This window comes from Cyphomyrmex costatus, unplaced genomic scaffold (assembly GCF_001594065.2).
Source record: "Cyphomyrmex costatus isolate MS0001 unplaced genomic scaffold, Ccosl1.0 scaffold1014, whole genome shotgun sequence".
In the NCBI taxonomy this organism is placed as follows: domain Eukaryota; kingdom Metazoa; phylum Arthropoda; class Insecta; order Hymenoptera; family Formicidae; genus Cyphomyrmex; species Cyphomyrmex costatus.
In genome coordinates this window covers 3,774-19,736 of record NW_017274971.1, presented here as the reverse complement: position 1 = coordinate 19,736, position 15,963 = coordinate 3,774, and the positions used below count along the sequence as shown (strand labels likewise).

General features: G+C 34.2%; 2 protein-coding genes across 2 annotated transcripts in view; one reads left to right on the top strand and one right to left on the bottom strand.

Moving 5' to 3' along the window:
- Positions 1–6,688: 6,688 nt before the first annotated feature.
- Fkbp12 (peptidyl-prolyl cis-trans isomerase Fkbp12) lies at positions 6,689–9,327 on the top strand. Its single transcript, XM_018538605.1, has 4 exons — positions 6,689–6,913; positions 7,898–7,945; positions 8,257–8,443; positions 8,761–9,327. The coding sequence occupies exons 1-4, from the start codon at positions 6,877–6,879 to the stop codon at positions 8,816–8,818; spliced, it is 330 nt and encodes a 109-aa protein (XP_018394107.1). The 5' UTR covers positions 6,689–6,876; the 3' UTR covers positions 8,819–9,327.
- A 2,539-nt stretch (positions 9,328–11,866) lies between these two features.
- stmA (Protein EFR3 homolog stmA) overlaps positions 11,867–15,963 on the bottom strand; it is a 5,462-nt gene continuing 1,365 nt past the window's right edge. Inside the window, exons 7-15 of the mRNA XM_018538567.1 lie at positions 15,631–15,709; positions 15,412–15,547; positions 14,987–15,258; positions 14,725–14,897; positions 14,270–14,630; positions 13,997–14,196; positions 12,688–12,784; positions 12,096–12,251; positions 11,867–12,019 (exon numbers count right to left, since the gene is read on the bottom strand). Coding sequence (XP_018394069.1) covers positions 11,867–12,019; positions 12,096–12,251; positions 12,688–12,784; positions 13,997–14,196; positions 14,270–14,630; positions 14,725–14,897; positions 14,987–15,258; positions 15,412–15,547; positions 15,631–15,709 — 1,627 coding nt within the window. The remainder of the gene's footprint in view (positions 12,020–12,095; positions 12,252–12,687; positions 12,785–13,996; positions 14,197–14,269; positions 14,631–14,724; positions 14,898–14,986; positions 15,259–15,411; positions 15,548–15,630; positions 15,710–15,963) is intronic.

The window sequence follows — 15,963 nt, the reverse complement described above, 5'->3', positions numbered from 1 at the left end:
TTTCGCGTTACCGGAGATATCAAAAGTAAAACTCCTCGTGCGATCATAAAAAAATTTTCACCTCGCAAGTCAACGAAAGCAATACGTCACAAGCAGACTTAGAAAATTTTTTGCATGAGATAAACATTTTTTAAATGTTCAAATGTAAACATACTTTATACGTTGAATAACGTACGTTTTTAAAACATTCGTGCTAAATCCATGGACGTATGGACCAGATTGAAACCAAGTCTGGATGTCCAATGGATGTTGTGTGCTGTCTGGGATGACTCTCGGTCGCGTCCAAATCGTCAGTTTTTTGAATAGGAGCTTCTTTAGGATCCAATTAACATCCCCTATGAAAATCTGACGCGCTCGAGAAAATTTTTTTTCCCCTTTTTTTGACTCCTTCCTACAGCTAACCCCATCACGCAAACCGTCAGATTAATATTTATCCGTTATCAGAAACACGTGGGTCGCTTACACTATTAATATCTGACACGCTCGAGTATTTCAATGTCACTGTTTTTTTTTTACATTTTTGAAAGCCTGTACACGCTCCCCCCACCACTGAAACGGCATACATCATATAATCTGTTTTTCTTTTTAGCATCTAATTTTCACAATCCAATAGATCCCCATGACGCTCGAGTAAATCCACATTTAGCCTCTCGGCCTCCCCTACTATAACTTAGACTATCGTAAAATGTTACAGCATGTTATCGGAGCTTGTGCTCCGATCCTTCTGTAAGCTGGGCCGAGAAAAAATGTCGGACGCTCGACGCGATGTCGGGACTCGAACCGAGGACCTCGTATGTAGTTCGAAACGCAAAGCCACCGCCTTGCCGCGGAGCCACACAGCCCAACACGTAGATCTTAATTGATATCTTACAGCTCGGCCAGCCTGAAATGTCATTCGTCCCGAATGATCGTCAAACAGTGATGTTTATGAGAAACTCACGGGGGCACGTAGCCTTATCGGAATCCCGCTGAGTAATTCACTGTCGGTAAAGTTGAGAAGCGCGTGGTAATTCTCACAGGGACACGTAGTCTATTTCCAAATCCTGCTGAGAGTCCACTGTCCGCTCAATAAACCTCAATTTCTGAGGGGAAATTAATTTTTGAAAAGTCAGGTTTTCTTGCTGAGGGAAGTTGGTTGTATCCCACTTCTGAAGCTGTAAGCTGGGCCGAGAAAAAATGTCGGACGCTCGACGCGATGTCGGGACTCGAACCGAGGACCTCGTATGTAGTTCGAAACACAAAGCCACCGCCTTGCCGCGGAGCCACAGCCCGACACGTAGATCTTAATTAACATCTTACACTTCCAAGTAAAAGGCCGTCATGTCCATGGTGTAATAAGTAAGGTGAAGCATTACGCATAATGGCGTCCGCCTCTTGCCAGAACCAATCATGATCTAGCGGAATGGGAAAGCGCGAATTTCAAAAGAGGTTAAAGGGAATCGAAATAGAGAAGTCGCATAAGGACAATGGAAATTAATGTAATAAATTATGTGTAAAAGGCAAACAAGTAAATAATATTGTAGATACATATAAACCGAATAAATGTATATGCAGGGTGAATGCGATAGAACAGAACATAGGAAAATCGATTTTCCAGGTGGATCAATTAAAATACAAAACATGTAAATTAAGTTTTCTCAAAAAGTATTGGAAAAATTCGAAATAAAAACGTCGCATATGAATGAGTTTTATAAATTGATTTAATAAATTTTTAAATTATGTAGAAAAAAAGAACAAAGAACATAACAGGATCATATGAACAACATAAAGATATAAATAAAATAAAAATTTTATTATAAAATCTATGAAATAAAGATTTTATTATAAAATCTATGTAACAATTATATTTGTCATTTTTCGCAATTTTTTATGAGTCTTTGAAACATTTTTTTGTTTTATTTGCATATTTACATTTCGTAAACGAATATATGTCCTTGTTCGCACTAAGCAGTGTATCACGGTCTTCGAGAATTTGTTCACGTCAACGAAAGAGCATGCTATTTCCGCGACTTTATCGAAGATAAACTTTCTCTACTGAGGCCATGACAAAAAATATTTTCCTTTTCCGCTAGCTTGCGATTGGTTGGATATTTCTGACTACTGCGCAACTTTAGAATGCTTCACCTTACTTATTACACCATGCGTCATGTCCTCTCTCAGGTTTCTCTCTGGTATGTATGTATGTATGTATGTACATTGCGACCGGTTCCGCGGAGCGGGCCCGGCGCAACTCGCGCCGTAAAGGTCGCAGCGGCGACATGCAGCATAATGCATAGAATAATACAGAAATTAGGCTTAAGGTTAGAATAAGTAAAAATAGTTTAAAAGGAAGCGCAAAAGCGCATAAAAGAAAGTTTTTTTTTTTTTTCCTCTAGAGTGAAGGATATACGAGCTCACAGTTTTTTTTTCTTTCTTCTTGTCTTTCTTAAGTGATTTTGTTTTGAACGCGCGAAGCGTGCACGGTCGTATAGGACAGAAGGTCAAATAAGAAAATTCGTTTATTTACATAGAACGGGCTGAATGCTCGAAAGAAAGTTTAGTTTTGTTATAACCTACGTTTTGCAAAATCGCAAAATGTAAGATGGTTAAATGTTCATAGATAGCGCGGGAAGCGCGTTGTTCAAATCTCTTTTGTATTGCTTCACAATTGTGGAAGCCCCACAATTGTTAATTTAAAGATTATAGTTTAGGAAAAAGTAGCTCGGGTAATTGATTGAGGGTAACGCGGAAAGTGCGGGCGCAAAGTTTCAAATGGATTCATTAAGAATTGCGCAAGCCCCATAATTAATAATTCGCTAGATTGAATGAAAGCGGAGAAAGCATAGCGGTTGATTATAACTAAGCAGCGTAAGAAATACGCAGGCCAAATGTAAGATGGACTCATTCAAAACCATGACAATATCTCAATTGTTAGTTTATTGCTTTATGAAATAAGAAAATATACCGTGGTCAAAGTGACATGGGTAACGTAATATGTACGTATGCCAGATTTTAAGCAGATACGTTTGTTGTAAAAACAGCCCCAGAGTTGTTAATCAAAAGTTTGGTTTATATACAAATTATAACGTGGTAAATTGAAAATAGACAGAGTAGAGAGTACGCGTGTCAAATTTTAAGTGAATCCATACACAATTGTGGAAGCCCCACAATTGTTAATTAACAATTTTGTGGAATTGTAAAAATATACTGCGGTCAATGGTTAATAGGCTTAGTGAAAAGTATGTGTGCTAAGTTTAAAATAAATTCAATAAAAATTGTGGAAGCCCACAATTGTTAATTATCCATTTTGTATAATTGCAAAATATGACGCGGTTAATAAATAATAGGCAATGCAAGGAGTATATATGCCAAATATTGTAAAGATTCGTGCAGAATTGTGGAAGCCCCACAATTGCCATTTATTCGTTTTGCAAAAATGCATAATGGGCTACGGTTAAGCTAGAGTAGGGAACGTAAGAAGTACGTATACTAAATGTTAGTTGAATATATTCAAAATCGTGGAAGCCCACAATGGTTGAATGGAAATATTGTTAAGCTAAAGATTTACGACTCGGTCATTCAACAATAGTCCGCGCAGGGAACGTGTATGTAAAGTTTAACCTCGATCCATCCAAAATTGTGGAAGCCCCACAATTGTTAACCAATTGTTCAGCATTAACTAGAAAAGTCAATCGGTGGATCGATGTGAAACAAGGAAAGTAATGCATGCGCCAAATAGCAATTGAATCCATATATAATTGTGAACGCCCACGATTATTTAGTCAAATTATATAGAGATATAAAAGATTGTAGACTGCGTATAATGATAATCAAGTACAGGGAGTCCGCTAGTACGCAGGCGCAAAAATGCGTAAGCGTCGCGCGTACGCATATCGAGAATAGAGGGGAGTCGTAATTTGACCACGCATGAAAGTGGACGTTTCTCCAGAGTATTCTCCGAATATACTACGGAAAGTGATATCAAAAGGTATATATATATAGCGAAAGATAGTACGAAAGTTAATAAAAGAATATATATATATATTTATGCTGATGATGTGATAATGAATAGATAACGAATAATACGACTGTGTGATTCGACGCGCGCGTTTAGAAATATCGTGTTATTAAGATAAATACAGAAGCATGTTGCAGGTATAACGAGTAATAAGTTTAAAAATGGATATTGTAATTAATTGTGAATCACAATAAGGTGATAGGATGTGCGAGTGATAGATAAAACGCGAGTAAAGAGAAACCTCGAGCGGAACACGAAGCGCTTTCGATTAGAATGAGCAAACAAAACGTGTAGGCGACGAGACGCGTATTATCTTTGTAAACGGAGGACACGGCAAGAGCCTATTATTCTTAGATATATGACGATGTATTAGAATAATTGTACGATGCACTTGATATGTGAATAATTTTAAATACATTTATACATATCATTTGATTAAGTGAGTTGTGATACGTATTTATTGAAATTTCTGTTTTTCCTATCTCCCGCGAAATCACGGTGAGTTCAAAGAGAGAGAGTCGGTAACATTCAGTTGAGAAGAAACGGGCGACATTAACATAAAAGCGAGGACGGTTAGTTCTCTCCAATCACCTTCGTCTTTGGCGGGTAAAAAGACGTGGCGACCGGACAATAGGGACAAAAGAACAGCCGGGCTTATCGAACAGACCGGTGTTTGGTTACAACATACACGTGTGACGTGTACTTTCGTGTTCCCGAACAGTTCTGAACTGTACTTACACTTATCCTTCGTGCACTTTTATGCACAAAACTTCTATAAAGGCCATCACACGTACAAAAATTTTAGTAGTAATCGTAAGGCTGCATACCCATGCAGCGGAATAGCGTAACGCGGAACGAGAGTAGAACCAATTACGAGATTCTCTAGAAACACGGAATGCTCGTTATTGGTTCTGCTCTCGTTCCGCGTTACGCTATTCCGCTACATGGGTTTGCACCCTAAGGTCTTAAGCAAATCGACCAATCACAATCAAGATTACGATTCACATTTTAAAGCCTACGGCACACGGTGCTTGTTTTCCTGCTGGATTGCTAGCTGGATTAGAATCTTGCCACCGTATTGGCTGCGGTGCTGAAAGTGCCAATATCGCGGCCAATCCGATGGCAAGAATCTGATCTAGCTAGCAATCCAGCAGGAAAACAAGCACCGTGTGCCGCTGGCTTAATACGCTAAACTGTGATTGGCCGATTTGCTTAAGACCTTACGATTACTACTAAAATTTTTGACGTGTGATGGCCTTAACAAATAAATCCATATTAAATTAAAGATCACGGCCCGTATTCAAAACGCGCTAACAAAGTAACGACGATGTTAGCACGCTGACATGCTATAGTTTACGTCACGTATAATGAATTTCATAGAGATCCTATAATAAGAGTTTAGGTCATTTTCACGTGCTGCTAAAATAAGCAATTGAAGCGACAGATCTGTCGTGATCTGTCGCTCTTATTTTAGCGGCTGAAATTTTGTAGTTTAAACAGTTTCAACTACAAGCGTCAAACGTTCAAACGCTATGTGACGCTATTTGATAGTGCTGCCGCGTTGTGTGGACTCACTTTGAAAAATATACAAAAACGAGCACTCGATGACTCGATCCAAAACGCGTCCGTTAGGGTCTGCGCACAATAGGAGAAATATTAGGAACAGATATTAAATATAAGAATTTTAACCTATCAGAATTGTGTACTGTGGAATGTGCGCTTTCTGACAGGTTAAAATTCTTATATTTAATATCTGTTCCTAATATTTCTCCTATTGTGCGTAGACCCTTACGATCGAGTGGTTCTTCAGAACTCATAGTGGATGACACTTTCGTGAAAAACATTTACGAAATCAGTCACTCAATTTTTAATTTTAATGCTTCTACCCCTATTTCATGTAAAAAGTTGTCACTGTAACAATTCTGCGACAATAGTTTTCACGTGACCTTTTTTGTCGCTGGAACGGCCAGTTTCAGCAGCTCGTGAAAAGGTACCTTTTGGCCAAAGCGGGCCCAACTTCTGATTGGTCCCGCTTCTGATCTCTACCTTGGTCCATTCGGCGTTCTTCGGATAGCTTTGTACATTGTCGGAAAACGAGTTCGGAGAATAGAAAGAGACAGATATCGTAATACGAGAAAGAAAGCATATCTGTTATCTCCTTCTATCCGCAATCTTTGGTCCGCTTTGGCCAAACTCTTATTATAGGATCTCTAGAATTTCAGAGATAAAAGCGCGCTTTTATCGATAAAAGTGCGTTCTGAATACGGGCCCACATCAATTAAGCATTCCTACATATTCTTTTGGTCATAAATAAATAAATTACGGTAATTATACAGAATCACTCGAGCACCTTAAAAATCGATCAAATTAGGCTTATTCGACGCGTTTTTGCATGAAACGAAAGAATCTGGCAGAAATAAGAGTCGCTTATTAATTATAATTACCTGTATAATTACCTAAATTACAATTAAAAAACATTAATTTACATACTCAACGGCTTCATTTTCACAAATAAAGTACGTATATACAAATGAGTAAATTTGAAACGGCAGCATTTTGCGTCAAAATGGATACGAAATTGCGGTACTTTATAAATCTAGTGACTTTGTTTTTAAACTGTGTCTCTATACACTGTACTATTGATGTTATATATGTACCTCTAGGTATTTCATATACCCGGCTCGTGTTCATTGAACGAACGGCGTAGTGGAGCGGTATCGTTTTCCTAAAGGCGCCGTGAATAGTTACTTCTTACGGCGAGTTTCGCTCGACTGCTTTTCTGACTAGTCGATCTTGACAAGTCTCAACGGTTTTCGCGCACCTCGCTATCTTGAGAGGAGAGTTTCTTGTTGTAGTACGAAGAGAAACGACACGTAGCCATGGGCGTGGATGTCGAAATCTTGAGTCCTGGAGACGGTAATTATGCAGTTTTATTTTTCTAGAGACTCGATTTTTCTAGATACTCTACCAAATTTGCTTCTTTCGCTTCTCCTTGGGAGAATCTCTCCTATTTTGCAGCGAGCTTCATCTCTCTTTCTTTCTCCAGCTCTCATGCTTGCGCGCATACCATATTATACTGTTCCGAAAATTTTGCATTTTACTCCATAACGTTTATGCTTCATCTCGTGGCCTGAAATGCCATGAACTAGCGTGGTCGATGCCCACGGTTCTTTATTCGAAATAAAATGGAATCTGAGCGACTTCGCGATTTGCCTTATTTATTGCTGTTAACTAGGGTTACCAACCCAAGGCCGCAGAAAAAGAGTATATTGGTTGCCAAAAAGAGTACATTTTCAAAAAAAAAAAAGGAAATGAAAAAGGTTTTCTCTTTAGATTGCCGGTATATAGTCAATAAAATGACATGTGTGCAATGTAATTTCCAAATATATGTTAATATAATATAAGTAATATTTATTTGCGTTTTAGCAACTACATTTGTACATATAACATTATTAAAATTGGAAAATTAAAATTAATTCAAATTTAAAAAAAAAACTCAATCTTTATGTAACAAAAATGTATATATATATGTACAGTCTTCAGGTGTCACGAACCAATTAGAGGGCCGCAATCGCGTCTTAAGACATTACTTAAAAGACAGTCTTCAAATAAGAACTGACTGTGAATACCGGCCTAACACAACCTAACCATATAAACCAAGTATAACTTCGTATAAATTTATAAATATTAAATAATTTTTTTTAAATTTTGTCTCATTTTTAAAAAAAGAGTACAATAAGTGAAAAGTAAGAGTACACTGTTTTCCGACCTCGAAAAGAATACATGTACTCTTTAAAGAGTACGGTTGGTAACCCTACTGTTAACTAATTTTGAACGGCAATGTATTCTTGCCTCAGTTTTGTCATCTAATATCATTTCATGAATATTTTATATGTGCAGGTCAAACTTATCCAAAGACCGGTCAAACAGTGGTCGTGCATTATACAGGTAAATATTTTATTGCAAAGAATTGATACTCTGATTTATATTTATATATTAAAGGAGAAATAGAGGAGAATCACTGAAAAAACTTTAAAAGCTACTGCTGTATGATAATATTATACAAATATGACCAGAATTGAAAAGTAATGCATTACTTCTCATCTCTGATCGTACTATTTAATATTATATTATATATATATTCTTCAGTTCTAATCTTTGATAATATCATATATTTATCTTTTTAGATAATTTGTAAAATCTTAGGATTATATAAAAATATAATGATTTCATTAATACATCTATGTGTGTGTCTATAGGTACTCTCGACAACGGAAAGAAATTTGATTCCAGCAGGGACCGTGGTATACCGTTTAAATTTAAAATTGGAAAAGGTGAAGTAATTAAAGGCTGGGACCAAGGAGTCGCACAAATGTGTGTCGGACAGCGGGCTAAGTTGACCTGTTCTCCAGACTTTGCTTATGGTAGCCGAGGCCACCCTGGAATATATCCTTTAATGCAAAATAGTATAATATAAAATATGATTAAACAAAATAGAATACACAGGAACTTTGTAATAGCACATAGTTGGGACCCTGAATGATATACTGAGGTTTATTCTTACTTCATTTTCCAATTGTCAAATTCACGGTTTTATCTTTTGCACTACTCATATAGGTCTAGTGAGAACGGAAGAGATTTTGTGCTCTACTTCAAATTTGCTATTACAAAGTTCTAGTGTAATTATTTAGAGTAGTTCTATCTATGATCTATTAAAAAAGAAAACAGGACAGTAAATTATATTAGCCTTGACAGAGACACACTATCCCACCGAATGCTGTTCTTATCTTCGATGTGGAGCTGCTGAAGGTGGAACCTTGAAATACCTCTTAGAGCGTACCAAACTTGACCAAACGCATTTCAAGAAAAAGGAAAAAAAGAAACACATCAAATTATGTTAAGTAGTCGTCGCACGAATGGCACATCCTACTCTAATGCCTTAATTCAATCGCTCGTACATTAAAATATATTTTTACGAAGTTACATATGAGACATTGAAAACATCGTCTCCTCGATATTTCGGAAACGATATACAATTTATACAATGTATAAATTGCAGATTAATAATATTCAAACATTGTCGCATAGATTGTAGGGTCATATGTTAATATGTAGTTTGATTACCTTGCTCTCCAAGAGATGCTACTTAACTTGTGTACTTGATTTAAAATCGACTAACCATGTTCCTATGTGATGAGCGGTTGAATAAAGGGACTTTTCAGATATTTGCAAAATAAAACCTGTGTTCATTCCATTTACTATGTATTTGATGATTCTTCAAGTATTTTGTACAAAGATTCAATAAAGGAAAGAACAATTGGTGACATAATGCTACAGGTTTTTATAAAATAAAGTACAACAAAAAATTGCTCTTCCTTAAGTGTATACATCTATAAACATCTTTTTCTTCACATTATACGAATAACTGGACAAAAATGTAAGAGGGATAAGCATTACACTATAACATAATAAATCTTTTCAGGTTAACATGTGTTTTAATATATATATATTTACAAGATATTCTGAATTATTTTCTCTATATTCATAAATATACATTGTGCAATTTTTTTCAATCACTGACTCCTTGGGAGAAAATTCTGTTTTCTGATTTGAAATATACATAAAGAGAAATACACAGAAAGATATACAATTTTTAACTTTACATTATTATAACTAAATAACAGAGTACATTAACTTAATTAACTCTAATCTACTGTTAGAGAATATATATATCCAGATTATTTGTCTTGCTGAAGCCTAATTTATGTATACAGGATGACTTATTATGTCGATACTTACTCTTTGTATCTCATAGAGTGAAACATCACTTGAAGAGATTAAAAATTGAGCTAGTCTTGAAAAAAAGAGTGAAAATCTGTCACTCTCGAAGAGTGGTAACATTTTATAGTTTTATTCTTTTTTCACGACCGGTTCAAGTCTCTTCGAGTGATATTTCGAGATTTAAGATCTGTTTTCTGTGGTTGAACTAGTATACACTTAAAGTGAAACAGGCATATGTTCGATATTTGTTGAAAGCGAGAAAGAGAGTTCTATACATGACTTCCACCATGGTTCTATACGTAACGCAGTCTAGTGCAGAAACAGAAAACAGACTATTAAGCCAGAATCACACTATACATTGAAGATTGAAAATTGAAATTTAACTAATAAGAATAAAGGAATTTTAACTTCTATTATTTTGATTGGCCAAATTTTTAATTAGTCTTTTAATTAGTCCAGTCACTTTAGGATTTTTAAAACACAAAAATTCCGACCCAGCTGAAAATTGGTAAACACTTTCATTTAAGTGATAGAAATGATGTCTGAAAACTTCCCAATGTTAAGCTTGTACGCTACTTACTTACTTACTTCAACCGTCGAGTTGATCGGAAACACTATGTTCATATCTAAAAGATGGCTAGGCGAACGAAATTTTTAACAGGCTCAATCGATAGAACGTGGTTTCATTATTTAATGAAAGTGCCTTTATTTTTTTTCCAATGAATATTAAGGGAGATATATTTCAATTTTTTAAATAAAAATAGGGTAAGATAAAATTAAGAAATGTCGTCGAGTTTAGATTACGGCGGATAGAATAGGAATCAAATTTAGGGCGTGAAATCTGAAATACAGTCAGTTCCACAAAAGCGTATAAAGCTGAACATGCAGCAGTGACTATTTGCTTTCTAAAAATACTCATTTCCAGTTCAAAACTGCGTAAAAATGTATTAATTTAAAAAATCGTGAGCTTCGCGTCGAGTTTATACGAATATGGTATTTACGAAAAAATTGCATACTACCTTCTTTATAGAGAATTTTATTATCTTTCTTTTATTATGGACCTATAATACTTTGGCTGTAAAATTGATAGGAAAGAAGATAATCACGAAAAGCCAAAATTTCAACCTTTCTACGTTCGATAAAAAAACTTTAATACTTCCCAACGTACAAGCTAACGTTGGAAAGTTTTCAGACATTAATTCTCTTGTCTAAATGAAGATGTTCAGTAATTTTTGGCTAGGTCGGAATTTTTGTGTTTAAACGCCTTTTTTTGTTCTAAAGTGACTGAACTAAATCTTCAATCTCTCAATCTTTAATGCGTAGTTCGATTCCGACCTTAGAGAGTGATGTGAACTTTTTTTATTTTGTGCTTCAAGTTCTTTCATTGCAGTATCGATATATAGTCATAGGGTGCGGTCAAATCACTACAAATACTTTGAAGCATTTGATTGACCAATCAGAAAAAAGATTATTTTAATTAACTTTTTATTAATTTTACTAATTAACCAATTAAAAAATGTTTCAATGAATTTGTACGCGACTCTGATTCTGAGTCAACCTATATCGTTGAAAACAATTGATTTGATAATTTTACGAAATCTGATGATTCTATAAAATTATTACATGTATATAAGAAATTCCCGTTTCTTTATACCATACATTACTTGAATCCATAAAACCATTTATAATTTTATAAAAACACTAATTAACCATTTTCATTGCAATTTGCATGGTATTTGATATGTACTCATTAAAAATAAATAAAATTAGTACAAACAACTCATAAATCTTAATAAAAAATATATCTATATCTAACAATATAAAACGTAAAAATATTTTCTTCATTATGTACATAAATCATTCTATAAAGTATAGGAGTCACTGTTCATACTCAATAACATATAAACGATTTAATTTAATGCAATACTAATGTTAATAGCTATAACCCATTTGATACTTGATACAAATTCTTTGAAGCATTCATTGATGGGTCAATTACTAAAATTCTTTCAATTGATCAATCGACTGTTTTGAAGCATTTACAGCACCAAATGGCATCTAATGTTAATATATTATAATAGGAATAATTTAATATACAAACAACTCTGGGAAATGAATTTCGTAAGCTGGAGTTTGACTTGGTTTAGTATCTGTCTGTGGTCCAGTCGTAGGAACAGTGTTGCGCGGATCGACAGACAGCGTATTAAATATCTCTGACAACTTACTCTGTAAAACATCGTGCTGTGAACAGAAAAGAAAACATTAGAAAGCTGTATAAATTATTAAGTTTACTATACAATATGCTTATTAATGAAACCTTTGGTTGTGTCTTTGATACTAAATCCTGGAATGGTGCATTTCTAAAGAACTGAGAAAGTTGCATTCGCTTCTCTTCTTCTATTACTTGATTATTGTTATTTTCTGTCAAAATTCTTTTCATGCTCTCAAACGTTAATTCTTCTCCAGGTAATTTCTGCAAAAAATTAATTACAAATAAAAGGTAATTAGTTAAAATTGTACAATAATAATACTGTTTTCTTGTTTTGCTTGTGTTCTGCTCTGTGTTCTGTGCCTAATAAATATCTTGTTGTCTTCTACTTTCATGTTATTTATGGCTACGGTCCACTTGATGTTACAAATGCTTCGAAGTATTTTTTGATTCAATTAATACAATTCTTTCTTTCGATTGGTCAATCAAAAGTTTCAAAGCATTGTTTCGTAGCGCCAAGTGGATCGCACCTTTATTTCGGCGGTTCGGAAGTGCGTGTTCGCGACGCGAGTGAATTCCGCGAAACGGATGCGCGGGCACAACAATATACTAAACATTTTTTAAAATAATGATTATTGTTAAATCAATATGATCATGTGTCTTCTAATTTAATATAAATTAAAATTAGTATTAATTATACCTTTTGCACACCTGGTGATGAACCTCCACTATCTAATTCTGGACCTCCAGAATTAATGTCTGCTAGTGAATTCCGTCCAGCATCAACCCATGAATGTCTAACAAAATTTAATTTTGTCATAAAACTTATGTATAAAATCAGGGATGGCGACTTGTCAATTCGCCATGTGTGGAGTTGGACAACTTTTGATCGTAGAGGGGAGCAAAAAATTTCCAGAACTTATTTAATCTCCATATTAAAATCTCTTTATAATCGTAAAAAATGATGAGCAACGAAATTTTAAATATTTTATAAATATAATATATATATTTATAGTTTAACATAAAACATACTTAAATTCATAAAACAAAACTCTTAACGAAAAAATTTGATAAATTTAATCTTGTAGAGCACAAACGTCAAACTTCGAATTTTCTATTTTATAATAAACTCATCCACAAATGCATCAATATCTAAAGTTTCAGCAATCTCGAAATGCACATGCAATACTGCTGAATTCAATCGAAGTACACGATGTTACCGGTATTGTCAATAGTATTTGAATTATAGTTTTGCATACTCTGAAACCAAGTCTCTGACGACTCTATTTTTTCGAAGAATTGTAACGTCTCCGAGAGATGTTACAGTTAACTTTCGGCTGTCTAGTATGTTAAAAAACATTCTCTGATGGAGTACAAGCTTCTGAATATCAAAATCATTCTTGTATTCTGCAAGAACTTCAATTTCACTTTTGTTACATTTATTATTTCTGATTGCAACATTTTCCATTTCTTTTGAAAAGTTCATAGTTTGAGTTGAAAATCTTTCATTTAAAGATGCGAAAACTTGGTCATGTACTTGTAAATATACATGTTTATAATATGCTTTTGGTGTTGAAAAAACTTTCAAGCCTAGCCGTAAAGCCGTAACAAACTGATCAATCACAGTCGATATTTTTCTCGCATTCAATTATGATTGGTCAATTTCTTATGGCTTTACGGCTTAGGGTCTTTTAAAGCGAGGCTGTGGACCCAGACTAACGAGCTTTTTGCTTAGGTTTTATAAAAGTGAAAGCTTGACTGTCTGTTATTTATTAACTATCTGGCTATCTCGACAAAAACTCCAGATTTCTCCAAAAGAAAGAATTGTGGAAGTCCTTCAGACGTAACAAAGAATTTTTCATGTGTGAAATTCACACATGAAAAATTCTGATGTGTGGAATACTCCACACACACCTCACAAAAGTCACCGTCCATTATATAAAACAAAGTAGCATTTTTTAAAAGTTTACAGCCAATTACTGGATCATTATATTTAATAGGTAATTTACCTGTGTTGTAAAGAATTACCGCTGTAGCCCGAACCTTGTTGTAATTTCCCACTATCAAGACCAGCTCCCTTTAGACACTCACTAACAACAGTTTGGTCGACTAAAAGAGTTGGCGCTAATCTGGATGTTAGACCAATATCATATTGAGATTGTAAATCTGGTAGTAAATGAGGACTATCGTTTCGACGCGCTTCTATCACCTTCAAACAAATTTATTCAATGTTACTTTATTATAAAATAAATTAATGCGGTTGATAATTCGAAATTACTTACCTTTTTCGCATAATCCATGAGAGCGGTAATATTACAGACATATGATATTAAGATTAGTAAGCTGATAACTATTGCGTGTAAATTGAATTTAAGCGGAACACTAATTTGACCACTTGTCAATGCCAAGTCTTGCAGGCTCAATACTAGTCTTAGTAACTCTAATACTGTTTCCTCAGAAGCTAATTCAATGGCAAGTAATGCCAGCGTGGTATAAATAGATTCCACATTTTCTACTGTGTTACTAGACAGCTCTAATGATTCATACAGCGCCAAGTAGATTTCAGGGCCATGCTTGCGAATGAAGATTACATCAGGTCTGGAGGCTTTTTCAATAGCAAGATCTAGCTCTGCTACGTTCACACTAAAACAGAAAAAGTTATTCTCAAAAATAAAAAAGAAAAAACAATGGAAATTAATAGATATTTGTTACTAAGTTAATCAAGAGATAAATTTACGTTGGTTTAGCGAGTTTTGTAATATTCCGTCGTCTGTCAATTAAAGTATGAAATATTTTCTGTACAAGAAGTCTCATTTCAGCATCTGCTGCCAATGACATTCTTAGTAATGGATCCAAGAAACTGGGTGGGAACGTTGTGTTCAAGTGGATAGTTTGGTACTTGGTGCCAACCTGTATAAAAATAAAATATTCATAATTAAAAAATCTCTACCTTACATATACCTTACATATACTATTATATAATAATGAAAACGATTTACCTTCAATAGTGATTTTAAAAGTATGCTTTGAAGTAACACATCTCCCTTGCCGACCGATACAATACGATCAGGCTGACTGTATGGAACTTTACTCATAATAAACATCATAATCTCAATCTTCTGGTAATCTGGAAGATGATTTGCGAACTCTCCAAGAGCATTAATAAGAGCTTCCTGATACAATTGCTCGTCACTACTTGACGACTGGTTTCTCGTCACACTAACTCGTAGGTGAGATAATAAGGAATTTATAATTTCTAACACAGATGGTCCTAAAAGAACATATCGTTAAGAGTTTAATGATAGGATTTAATCTCTGTTATACATTCAATATAAATACTGTTTATTTATATAAATTTATATTAACTAGAGAACTAAATAATAGAATTTATACTAGATCCATTCAATTTTTAATGTGTACTTACCAACACTTTCACCTGCAGCAATTGATATAATTTTAGACAAAGTATCTGCAATACTGGTACGAATCTTGGGGGATGATTTTGAGTGATCATCAAGATGCGTCATTAAAGCTTCCACTACAGTGTAGGAATATTGTGACTAAAATATACATTAAAGTTAATATTATTAATTATGTAATATGTCAAATATTATTACTTGATTTATAATACATTGTTACATACCTGAATGGAAAACATAATTATTCGGAAAGTATGAATTGCGAAGTAGTTAGGGACCCATAATTGATGATTGTCCAAATGCCTTTAATATAAATAATTATTAAAATATCTCATATATATATATATATATATATATATATATATATATATATATATACACACACACATATATAGAAACATACATATATACACACACATACATAATATATATACACATATGTATGTGTATTTGTATTATAAATATATAATAATATCATTACCGACATGCAAATGAACTTGATGACATACATATATAATATTTGAATGGAAATAATTACGTTTAAATCTATTATTCAT